At 46.0% G+C, this 12,262-nt stretch overlaps 1 protein-coding gene across 1 annotated transcript in view; it reads right to left on the bottom strand.

Annotated features, from left to right (window-relative positions):
* sdk2b (sidekick cell adhesion molecule 2b) overlaps positions 1–12,262 on the bottom strand; it is a 239,330-nt gene that overhangs the window by 16,401 nt on the left and 210,667 nt on the right. Inside the window, exons 22-38 of the mRNA XM_079293331.1 lie at positions 12,099–12,220; positions 11,785–11,894; positions 10,588–10,738; positions 9,708–9,945; positions 8,815–8,930; positions 8,534–8,723; positions 8,051–8,149; positions 7,405–7,599; positions 6,486–6,687; positions 5,865–5,968; positions 5,037–5,107; positions 4,166–4,298; positions 3,555–3,611; positions 2,434–2,535; positions 2,104–2,219; positions 1,235–1,421; positions 20–157 (exon numbers count right to left, since the gene is read on the bottom strand). Of these exons, the coding sequence (XP_079149457.1) occupies positions 20–157; positions 1,235–1,421; positions 2,104–2,219; positions 2,434–2,535; positions 3,555–3,611; positions 4,166–4,298; positions 5,037–5,107; positions 5,865–5,968; positions 6,486–6,687; positions 7,405–7,599; positions 8,051–8,149; positions 8,534–8,723; positions 8,815–8,930; positions 9,708–9,945; positions 10,588–10,738; positions 11,785–11,894; positions 12,099–12,220 (2,331 nt within the window). The remainder of the gene's footprint in view (positions 1–19; positions 158–1,234; positions 1,422–2,103; positions 2,220–2,433; positions 2,536–3,554; positions 3,612–4,165; positions 4,299–5,036; positions 5,108–5,864; positions 5,969–6,485; positions 6,688–7,404; positions 7,600–8,050; positions 8,150–8,533; positions 8,724–8,814; positions 8,931–9,707; positions 9,946–10,587; positions 10,739–11,784; positions 11,895–12,098; positions 12,221–12,262) is intronic.

Consider the following 12,262-nt stretch of genomic DNA (forward strand, 5'->3'; position numbering starts at 1 on the left):
GGTAAGAATGAGCGCTCACCATCCACCGGTGTGCAGGGTTCGTAGACCAGACGGAAGCCCTCGATGATGCCATTCGGGAAGGTGGGCTCGCCCCAGGACACGTTGACCGAGGTGGTGGTCAGCTCACTGAAGTGGATGAAGCTGGGAGCACTGGGAGCTGTAACATCCAGAGGTCAAAGGTCAAAGACACAAGAGTCAATCAATTAAGTATAAATGAAGTAACTGTGTTTTAAATTCAATTTATTTTGTATGTCCAAAAATCACAGATCGGCCTCAGAGGGCTTTACAATGCCCTGTCCCGGGAACCCTCGCATCACTTTGCAGTGAGTCTGTAGTCCTTGTTCTCCAGCTGAACCGCCTTGATGTGGGCAACACTACATTTTCGTTAAAAGGCGAGACATACCTGTCTGAGCTAAGCCAAACTTATTCACAATCACAATGACAATTCTCAGCCTCCAGGCTCCATCACAGCTGACTGAGCCTGTGAGACAACTGTGCTCGAAAGCACAGTTTGCCCTGTTGTCTTTCCACTTGTCAAGCAGAAGTTGAGACGCTTGCAAGAGACAGAGCTCCTTTGTCTTCTGAAAAGATGGGACAACCATCTCCCCGGTGCTCCTCCCTCCTCCCTCCTCCCAGCTTGTCATCTGCTTCCTCCTCTCACGACAGTGACCCAAGAGGGAAAGAAACCAAGAGGCGGTGAAGATGCTCTTTTTCTTCCTTCTTGTCTTCTTTTACACCGGGGTTTAAAACAGAAAAGGATGGGTAAAGGGGCATGGGGGCGGTTTGGCAGCGATGCTGTGTACAAATAGCGTGGCCTGTAGAGAGAAAGCTTGCTTAAAGAAAATTTCCTGCCGTCTACTTTTCAGCCAAAACAGGAGATTCAGCAAATGAGTCCAGAGTGGGTTTGCTGATTGGGAACTTATGCTCAGTGTGTGGTTCCCCTAACATCGTTTGGCATGCTGACAGCCACGATTAGCATCACCTTCACATCAATTTCTCTCCTCGTCCTTGACTCATCCACTGTGAGAAAACACTCTTCAACATCAGCACCACCAACACGTAAACATGACAAATGAATGAGCATGGCTGCACGTGATTCTAATTGATCCGCTTTAGTCATGTCGTCCCGTTGCCTCGTTTGTCTTCAGCTCGTCTTCTTTCCCTCGGTAACTCCCCATCACGTGATCATTCGTCACAGAACAATGTGTCGCCTTGCTGAAGTGAAAAGACCTACCCGCTTGCTGAGTGCGCCCCCTCGTCGGTGGGCTGCGGGGCCCGTCCCCCGCTGCATTGAAGGGGGCAACGCTGATCATATAGGTGGTGTAGCCGGTCAGGTTCTTCAGCTTCACACCTCCTTCGGGCATGAATAGAGTCCGCAGCCTCTCCGTCTCGTTCTTACGCTGGAATTTCCAAAAGTAGACCTACATGGAATAAGAGTCACGAATGATTATTAATGCACGCCTGCAGATGCTGTTCAGGGAACACAGACACTTCTGCCTCGATAAAACTCACTCCCGTTTCAAACTCCCTTCGGGGAGAGCAGTTTCATTTCAGTCCCTGTAAATGTTGTCTTGAGCAACAGACTGAATCTTTCATCGAAAGCCCCGCTGGAAAACAGTCGTGAGCTAAATGTGAAAAAAGATGTGCATTTAATGGTGATTACCATCAAATTGATGGCGTCTCTTGTGAACCACAACACACATTTGAATATTTATACGAAGATAAAAACCGAACACGACGGTGTTGCCTTATCGCAAAGTAGACCCATGAAAGCTTTTGCTCCCGAGTCCAATATGAACGAATACGAAGTGTGAATCTGAGCCCACAGTGTGAGATGATTTCACACTGAAGCCTCCTCTGCACCCACAGCATCTCTGTGGTAAACTAGCAGCACTAGAACATCTGTCATTCAGGTGTCACTCAATACGTGACACCTGAATGATTTACGGGCTGATACAAGAGAACAAATAACTACATTAAAATGTCGTAATTATTGTCATTTTTGGGGGTTCAAATTGAAAGTCTTTTGTTGTTGTCAGCATTTTCTGAAAACTCAAATAAAACGTGAATGAATGAATAAATAAATGAAAGTGTGAGTCTGACCTTGTAGCCCTGGATGTCTCCATTCTGTGCATCCACAGGAGGAGGGTCCCATGTCACGTCCAGCTGGGTGGCTGTTGCCGACTGAATGGCCACATTCTGGGGCGGGGCTGTCGGCACTGTTGAAGGCAATCGCACAAATGAACTAAACTACACAAGACAAGGGCATTCTTTATCATAAGTGATTGTTTCAGCGAATGGTATTGCTACTTTACTCATTGCATAGACAGGCAACATTACAGCACGAGCAACTACAACTGCTACTACTTGCAGCGGTAACATAAGCTTTGCCCGTGAGACTGTGTGGATGGAAATGACAGGAAGCGTACACACCTGCTTCCCCCACAAACACCTCCTGAGGCGGACTGGTCGGCCCCTCGCCCACAGCGTTGTATACACTCATGCGTATCTCATAGCGCTTGTGTTTACTGAGCTCTGCAATGGAAGTAAACAACCAGGCATATACAGTTAGGAATTGTATTGAACAGCAAATTGTAAAATTTGACTTTTTATCAGTTTAATCTCTATTTACTCTTAATTGTGAACACCCAATATTCCTTCCACCCCATCCCACATCCCTCAACCTCTCTCCAGGTGCTTCAAACCATGAGTAAAACTCGGGAAGGCAATAATAAGGATAGAAATCTGTCACTGGTGTCCTACTCGTCCTCACAACACTGCTGCTGTAAATAATTGCAAGTGTGCAGGAGAAATACGTGGCCATCTGCTTTTGAAGTGCTTCTCCAAATAAGCAGACATGAGCAAACCAAGGCGCGTGTTGGACGATGTGAGCTTGTGCGCTCGGTGTCCAAGATTTTCTGTAGACAGTTCGCTTCCATTGGCCTCGAGCGTTTGTACCGATGCGATGTGAACGCAAGCAGCCAAATGCTGTGTTCATTTGCTCGACGCTGCTCTTCGCGCAGGGCACTTGAGAATATGTTGAGATGGCTATTTTTAAAAAGCAAGTTCATTTGGGGGATTGAATCATTCGTAACTAGGGGTGTAACGGTTCACAAAAGTCACGGTTCGGTACGATACAGTGGAGCCACGGTTCGGTACGGTTCGGTACAGTAGAAAACTATAAATGCCAGAGAAATGTACTTGATTTTAAAATATATTTATTCATTACAACTAACATCATGAAGTTATTCTTTGACTTTGAACAATGATGGAACTATACCTGAGTGACCCGTCTTCTTAGCAACACATAAGCATAAAAAACAAAAGCTGCTTCTTAATGTTATGTAGTATTGTTACTTACATCTTGCAAAATAGATTTTTAATCTCAATGGGACTACCTGGTTAAATAAAGGTTTTTAAAAAACATTATTTAAAATATTTTTTTTTATTCAAACGTATTCGGTTCGTCATGCGTACCGAACCGTGAGCCTTGTACCGAACGGTTCAAACGAATACGCGTAGGGTTACACCCCTATTCGTAACGCAACACTTACTGTCCAACTCATGCTGGGTCAGAGTCGAATCACTCAGATTCTGGACGCTGTAGGGGGCTGCGGTGGAGAGGTAGAAAGAAACAGAGGTAACATGTGAGGGAGGAGATGGCTCAGTGTCCAAAGTCATTTTCCTTGTTAAAAAAAAGAAGACAAAAACCCCCCCAATCACAGTGATCATACCTCTGAGTGAGCGGCAGAATGACTCAAGAGTAAAATGATAGGCTAAGTTACACGCCGCAGTAGAAACAGAGCCGCGCCGGCGCAAACCTAATGACTTCTGATCACAAGATGAAATGTTTTGCTGTGAAGTGTCAAGAGCAGCTGGGAGAGCTGGGAGACAGAATAGGCCTGTGTGTTCCTCGGAAATAATGGTGCTGCATGGACTCCACAGGAATAATCAACCGTGACAGTCTTGTGTGAAATTTACTTTCTTCACAACTAATTTTGATGTGAATATATTAATATTTAAATAGCGTACTGAACGAACAATAAACGCCACGTACCCACAGTTCTAAATGAAAATGTTCCGCAAAATGTTATTTGTGTGCGGAAGTGACAGCGCAGGCGGTAAAACGCCGCGATGTGTCGTGTTAGCTGCGGTAATGACTCACCAGTGAGCTCACCCCAGCTGGACATACTGTTGATGGTGTGCAGAGAGTAGCTGCGGAGACGGTCGTACAGCAGCTCACGATATCGAATCCGAAAGCCCAATAAGATTCCATTGATCTTCTCCTCAGAGGGGTGCTGTAAGGGGAAAGATGGAGAACCAAGGCGTGCTGTAGCAGATCTCTGCAGAACTGAGCCCCAGAAATAGCTTTGAACACTGCATGCGACCCAGTTTTTCAGTTTTAATGACGTCATATAAAGTTCATTTCACCAACTTGTATGTTTTGCAATTTTGCAATTGTTTTTCATTTAATTGAGCCAGATTTTAATCAATGGCGGCCCGCAAAACTACACCGTACACGTGACAAAGTGCAGGTGTTCTTCTGTGTGGTTGCCAATGAAAGACTTTAGCGCCTTCACCGAAGGGGTACTAACAGGAGGTTGAGTCGAGCCGAACAATCTCGTGGAAATGAGGCATAATTTACCGTCATTGAGAAGACTTACAGTAATTGAAACAAAAAAAAACAAAATCTCCTCAGACTGAGCTCATCCACCAGATGAGTCAAATCCCCCCGTGGTTGAACATGAGAGAACAGGGCCAGAGGGGAGAAGCAAACAACTACCTCTCGATCCTTATAAACTGTGCAAGTGTTCTCCATAAAAGTGAAATTGTGGCTTGGAGCCTCCTGTTTTGCTCTTTACGGCCTGTTAATTCAGGTGCGAGTGTGGGAGAGTGTTTATTGTTAGAATAGTATAGGTCTACTCTGTGTACTGCCGTGGTCTCTCATTATAGGCCACTTTCTTAGACTTTCATGGATTTTGCAAACAATGAAACACAGAAAAAAAACTAAAAAACTGTCTACTGTCTCTTCTTACCTGCCAGCGGATCAGCACGGACGTCGTTGTGTGCGGCGTGACAGAGAGGATGGCGGGCGCTTCGTCGGGCGCTGAGGCAATGAAAGTGAGATAAATGGGCTAAATTGACCTGAAAATGTTCACATTCAAGGTGCTAAATCTATCCAGGTGCAGTGGCATTCATGGAGCATAAACACACAATAGCTACAACAGAACAAGCACTGACGGATGAGTCAGAAATAGCAGTTGGAAAGAGCACATTTCTTTTGTCGGCTAAAGCACCGCTGGGCAAACTTTGCCAAGGTTTTAATGGCGTCCTCTTGTCTCGTGGTAACTGCAGATGGTGCGCACATGACATCACCTGCTGCCTTTGCCAGTAGTGTCTGAATCACAACAATAGGCTAATTCATTCAGACATTAAACTCCTCGAGTGGTACAGAGGTCTGAAGTCTTAAAAGTCTGCCTATAAATACCTACATAAAGTATATGAGCATACGGTTGATGTGGAATATTGCCCTATAAAACATTACAAAAAGCTTTATCTTTTAAATGAATAGTTGGACATTCTGGGCGCTTGTTTGCTGTACAACACTGCGAAGTTGCCAGGCAACTGATGGAAAATCACTGCACCAGCCAATAAACTGTCCTGCACGTAACGCCCCGTAGGATCACATGTCGTTTTTACACTTGGACAGATTCAACACATGACACATACGGTACAGTACGTGAACACAGACATGAGAGCGAGTATCAATCTCCAGATCTAACTCTTGGCAAGAAAGCAAAAAAGCACGTTTCAGAAAAACGTCCAACTATTCCGAGTTCATTTGTTCGCGATGTCACTCTTACCGTCCTGTAGAGTCGTGATCGCTTCGCTTTCCTCGCTGTACTCACTGTCCCCGATGTCGTTGGTGGCTTTGACTCTGAACTGGTAGGATGTGAAGGGCTTCAGCCTTGAGGATGGAAGCACAGGACAACACATCAGTCTTGATGATAAACTACGGCCCTGGACCAGAGACCCTTTGAGCCACAGATATCAAAAGAGAAACGCAGTCGGACTGTGGGAGCTACTCGACACACATTTCAAGCAAACCGAGACCTCATTGCTGATAGCTGCCTATGCTGGCTTCCTAATGCCAATATTTTATTTTATTGTGTAACCCTGTTTGCTGCTGCCACAGACAAATTTCCCCTTGGGGATGAATAAAGTACTTTTCTATTTCTATTTCTATTTCTATTCTAATGCCCTACATGTGTTTGACTCTTCCATCGTTAATGTTTTCAACCACCCTGGGATCATTATTCTGTATTAGGATGTCGTTGATCTGCCAACAGCCGAGGGAACATTTAAGTGAATGCAGCAGTGGGGATTGTGAAAAGATAAAGAGTTGTTTCATTTACATCTGATGAGAACAAACAGAACAAACAGAGCATTTGTTGTAACAAGAGAAGCTAGAAGGCACACTCTACCTTGACACTATGTAGGAGCTGGCCTCATGGTTGACGGAGGCAGAGTGGACGGTCCAGTTGTTCTCAGGAAGCTCTCTGAGCTGCACCGTGTAGTAACGCACTGGGGACAGGCCGTCGCTGCCGGGCTCCCACGCCAGCAGGACCCGGCGGGCCTGAACATCTTTCTGTGGAACCATCGGACGGCTGGTGGGCTGGGGACGAGCTGGAGGGACGGACACGCAGGCAGAAGGTGCGAATGAGGCAAAAGAGACAGTGGTAAATGAAATAACTTGTGTAAAAGACATAGAGTGGGATCAAAGGATTGAGGGAGTGAATGGGAAGTGGATGACGTAGGAAGGATGGAGAAAGGGGAACAATTTGCGTTTGTTGCACAAACAAGAGAGTGAAAAAGAAAAGTGTGATTCTGATGAATGAAAAGTAGCTGAGAAATGAAAGTTGCAGAGTAAACAATCCTCAACATGCCTCGAGGGAAGCAGATGGACGGATTCCTTCTCACAACTGCATCAGAGCGCTTCCGACAAACACCCACAGGGCTCAAGCACTCCGTCAGAAAACACATCTGCTGACTGGACTGTTGACCGGGAATGAACTGATTCCGAAGACGGCTTTCTCTACAAGTTGTGTCATTACCGAGATCACAAAATTCCGCTCTCAGAACGATGCCGACAACTGTTCCTGTCTTTCCTGTGTGTTACCGTCACACTTCAAAATACCACTTCGCTTTGCAAAACGCTGTTCGAGATATTATTATTATTATATATTCAGATCGTTGTTGTATAATCCTCAACATATCGAGCACTCAAACATAGAGTTAGAAGACACAGTGTATTATTCGAAGGGAAAGCCTGGAGAGTTGACTTGATTACTTTCTTTCTCAGAAACATTCAAACACAGCAGACATTCGGCGAGCCATGGTCACCTCTTTTCTCTGTGGTGACCACCAGTGCCTCAGCGGCCTCGCCCCAGCCCTTTCTTGTCTGCGATTTGATGCGGAACACGTAGACGGACTCCGGCTTGAGGCTGGCCACCGTGTACTGGCGAGCGCTGGGGATCAGCACGTCCACCGTGGGGGTGTTGCTGTTGGAGGAGTTGAGGTGGTACGTGATCTGGTAGGCTGGAGAGACGTCGGGGACAAACTTATTGAAGGTGTCATGAGGAGCTCAATGGTGAAGTTTTCGAACAACAACAACAATTCCAATCGCATCTGCTCCTGCTTGCTGTACTGTGTGGGTCTGACCTACGGTACAGTTTTAAAATAAACGATCTGACAGATGTTTAATGACTCCAACGCTCTCAAGGAAATCCCGAATGAGCTTACAAGAGAATCCAACTCACTTTACAGCTGGAGAAATTACAAGATTTGATATTAACATTGACAAAAGCATGTTGAGAGTCATCAGGGACGACACCTGTGGGTCTGATGCGACATTAAATATGAATAAAGGCAGATATTTGTAGGCGTGGATTTGTTTTTAGTGTTTATTTAAATTGTGAAGGCATCATGCCTTGAGGAGTTAGTATTTGCAACAGTCTGCTCACACATCAATTGAACTCATGTTACTAACCAAGTATAATGCCATTGGGCTGCGAGGGGGACTGCCAAATAAGCCGGACTGATGTGGTCCGTACTTCTGGGAACAGGATCCCCACTGGAGGTCCTGGAACTGCAGGAAAACAACAGACACAATACATAACATAGCTTAACAACCCTGGAGTTACTCAGAATTCCAATTTGGTGACCAAAAATTGCATGCAACTAAATATCTGTTCTCTTCTTCACCATTTGAATTTACCAAACAAACCACGACGGTCGCAAACATAAAACTAAATGTTCTACATTCAATAAAGCCCTGATTTATTCAAGTCCAGATTAAATGGAAAATACCCTTTTAACCTTTTTAGATCACAACCCCGATCATATTGTGCAACAACAACATGCACATATGCAATTTATGAAATGGATATAAAAGGAATTTCATTATTGCAATGGCATCATTCATGGTTTTCCATACTGTAACACTCATAGTTGCTTCATCCTTTGTCCCTACCATCATCCAAAGTCCTCTCCAGTATGGGTGGAGAACTGGGCCGTCCGTCTCCGATCCGCGTGAAAGCCAGGACCTGGATCTCGTAGAGCACATATTTTCCCAGACCAGTCAGCTGGACACTGTGGGTGGCGTTGCCATCCACGGTCCAGAAGTGAACTGCACTGTCAGAGTCCTTCTCTTTGTACCCCACCTGATCCAGCGAGGAGACAAGAGATGAAGAGAAGCTGGGGGGGGAAAGGGGGAATTTGGAAATTGTGAACACATAAGAAGCACAAACAGACCTTGTAGCCCAGAATGAGACCATTTCTGTCCGGCTCGGGAACTTCAAACCAGCGCACCAGAATACTGCTGGAGGTGGTGGCGAAGGCAGACACGTTGGTGGGTCCACAGGAGGGGACTGCAAAACAAAGAGCGCAGAGAGGCCAAAAAACATTATGCCTTGTTTGCCATTTATTCTGAAAAAATCATTTGTTATGCTCCCTATGTGTGTGTGGATGTAGGTGTTTCACAGAGATGCAGTTTGAGTGATCTGCTGTGGTTATATCGTGCGTGTGATGTGTTTGCACAGAGCCTGTGATATCCAGGGTATATCCGGATACCTCTAGGCCCCGGCGGGAAAACAAAAAAGACTCAAGAATAGGCCTTTTCTCTTCCTTGGCGCTCGTCCCTGGACATAATGCGCTGATTCCTAAGAATTCGCTGGAGTGAGTGGGAAAAAAACCGAGCACAGGAATTCCACATTTGAGTCCATGTGTTGTCAATTTCCTCAGACTCCTTCCACTACCCAATGTCTGGTGAGCAATATATAGGTCGAAGCACGGAGGGAAAGGGATCTGCTTTTGCTTGAACTGGGCTGCTGAAAAGACTCCGGCACTGAGCACATGGCAAAGTGAAAACCGTAAGTGTGCTGTGTATTATTGATATTCCACACATATGTAAATAAAGTGTGTTTTGCTGTATAATAACTCCTCATTTCATTCTTGTTTCTGTTGACAAGAACTTGACACTTGGCAGCAGAAAACAAAAGCACTTTTGAGTAATTAAGCAAGCAATGCTGTGTTTTTGTAACGCAAATGATTCAGCGCAGTTTGCTACCACTCATTGATCAACTGGTCTTCATACATCAGACAACCAGTGTTTTCCTCTGAGGATGACAGATGAGGCGCTAACTCACCAGACTCCCTCGTCCTGCCCCGGACCGGCTGACTCCAGGGCCCCGTCCCGATGCCGTTGACGGCCTGGACCCTGAGCTCGTACTCGGTCCACTCCTCCAGGTCCTCGATGGTGAACTCTCTCTCCAGGCGGTCGGCAATGATGTGGGTCAGCGCCCGGCCCTGCGAGCCCGCGCGGGAGTACTGAACCCTGTAGCCCACCTGCTCCGCATTCCCGTTGTATTCCCATTCAGGCAAAGGCTGGCCATGAACAATGGGAGAGAGGTGGGTCAAAACAAGCCAGAAAATACAATTTCCGTCACTTATGGCTGTAATACTCTATTATTGGTGTATTCTCAGTTCCCCATGACTCCAATGTCCCTGCTCCTTTCCAGGAGGTCATTGCCCTTTTCCTCTCCAACGCTCACGTTGGACGGCTGTACTCCCTCCGACACACAATCAATGGATCAAAGATGTGATGCAGAACATCAAGATTGAGAAAATTCAGTTGCACGCTCAAAACCTGGGACCCGTTAATAAACTTCGTGAATCGACTGATTTGGCTTGGAACCATGAACTTATACCTCTACAGGTGGTCTGTCCTGTTTATGCTGAAACACACTGCGATGCACTTTTCCTGTTGTTGTTGTTTTTTTGTCTGTTTCAGATGCTGTTGTGTTGGGTCTTGTTTTTTAGTTGGTTTCTTTATATTTCTGTCTATATTTGTATCTTGAGATGGTAGCTCATGTCAATGTCTTGTCTGTTAATGGAAGCGTTAAAAAACAAACAAGCCAGACTCCTTAGGTTAGATTAGATTCATATGTGTAGTGAAAGTGCAGCATCATGATTGACAAATGTAATGGATAATTGAGACACAATTGTGCACACAGGATTCCTTCTTACCATCCAGCGGAACCAGAGGCTGGTCTCGCTGGCGGTGCGAAGGGTGACGTTGGCGGGGGCCATGTCAGGAGGAGCCGGCAGGGTCTGGATCTTCCTGGAGGGCTGGCTGGGAAGACTGGTGCCCACAATGTTCACCTGACGCATTCGGAACCTGGCGTTGGGAGGTAAACATTACAATGCAACTTCAGCAAAAAGGACGGTTTTAATTTGAACAGAAATCACAGCTCAGAATCTGCCAACTTGAACATCCAGCATTATTGCAGTACTTGCAGTGAGCCTCCTCTTACATGAGGCTTATTGCATTTGAACCGAGATCAGAGCACTGAATATGAATGCCGTCTGAACATGAGCGGAGGGCTTATTTGTGCTACAGCCTGAATATGCGGAAAAACAACAACATTTTGATCCAACGCGAGCAACGTTTAAATCGACTCTAATGTAAACTGGCAGCACTGATGTTGGAATGATGAGAACTATAGCTGTTGTGGGTCTTCGGGGATTGGCTCAGTGTCGCGTTGATATTGAATGTGATCGTGGAAAACAAGCAGGATGCAACCAAGATTAAAGATCATGTGCATGCTGTAAAAATAATATTTAAATCACACGATCCATAACAAGCTCGTGTTCAAATCAAAGGAATGGAGAATAAGATGAGGCTCCTGGGACGTGCTGAAATCAGCCGAGATACACAAACACGCTTACACCTCATCTGCTGTTTGTCACAATCTGCACACGCTTCATTTCCATGTTATCCAGCATACGTTTGTACTGCGAAAATCACGAGCAGGTTCTAATAAGACTATGATGATGCACTATGCTGTGCATCGTGTACAGCAGTTTAAAATCCAATGTGATTGAGGCTTAGGCTGTGCTCTGGTTCCATCTGTATGTCAATTTTGTGCCACATTTGATTTCATTTCATTTGCAAGATTGCAGAGGAGAGCTGATAAAAAAATTAGACGCAGAGGCTAAGTCTGGGCCTTTTTTTACTGTTCTATGGGGCGACCGTGGCGCACTGGGTTAAGAGGGTCGTCTAGGAACCGGAAGGTCAACAGTTCGATCCCTGACTGGGACGTGTCATGTGTCGACGTGTACCTGAGCAATACACTGAACCCCCGGATTTCCCCCTTAAAGGGATAAAGATAGTATACATTCTATTCTTATTTTCAACAGATGAGTGTTCTCAGTATAGGCTACCTGTAGAAGGTGTACGGGTTGAGACCTGGCACCTCCAAGGAGCGAGCCTCGGGCTCGTTGGTCACCTGGTGGACCATCACCCAGTCCTCGTTTTCTCCCACCACGCCAACCTGGGACCAAGACAACAGAGCGCATGACAAACACGGCCGACACTGCAAACCTCTCTGAAGAAGAAGAAGTCAATGAGATCCGTAGCACGTCTTGAAATCGTATTTGCGTCACGCAACTAATCCCGCAAAAGGAAGGTGACTCCGAAAGCAAGAACACATGATTAAGGACATTGGAGCTTTGGCTCTGGAATACACCTGGTTCACCTGAGCCTCCATCTGCCAACGGGAAATGGAAGTTTTGCCGTCGTAGCCGGGTTTGAACTGCAGGGTGACGGAGCGTGGGCCGATGTTGGAAATTGCCACGTTGGTAGGGGGGCCAGGGAGCTCTATGAGGAGGCAGAGAGGGGAAGAGCCAACGTTAGACAAAG

The sequence above is a fragment of the Melanostigma gelatinosum genome (assembly GCF_949748355.1).
Source record: "Melanostigma gelatinosum genome assembly, chromosome: 21".
Lineage (NCBI taxonomy): Eukaryota > Metazoa > Chordata > Actinopteri > Perciformes > Zoarcidae > Melanostigma > Melanostigma gelatinosum.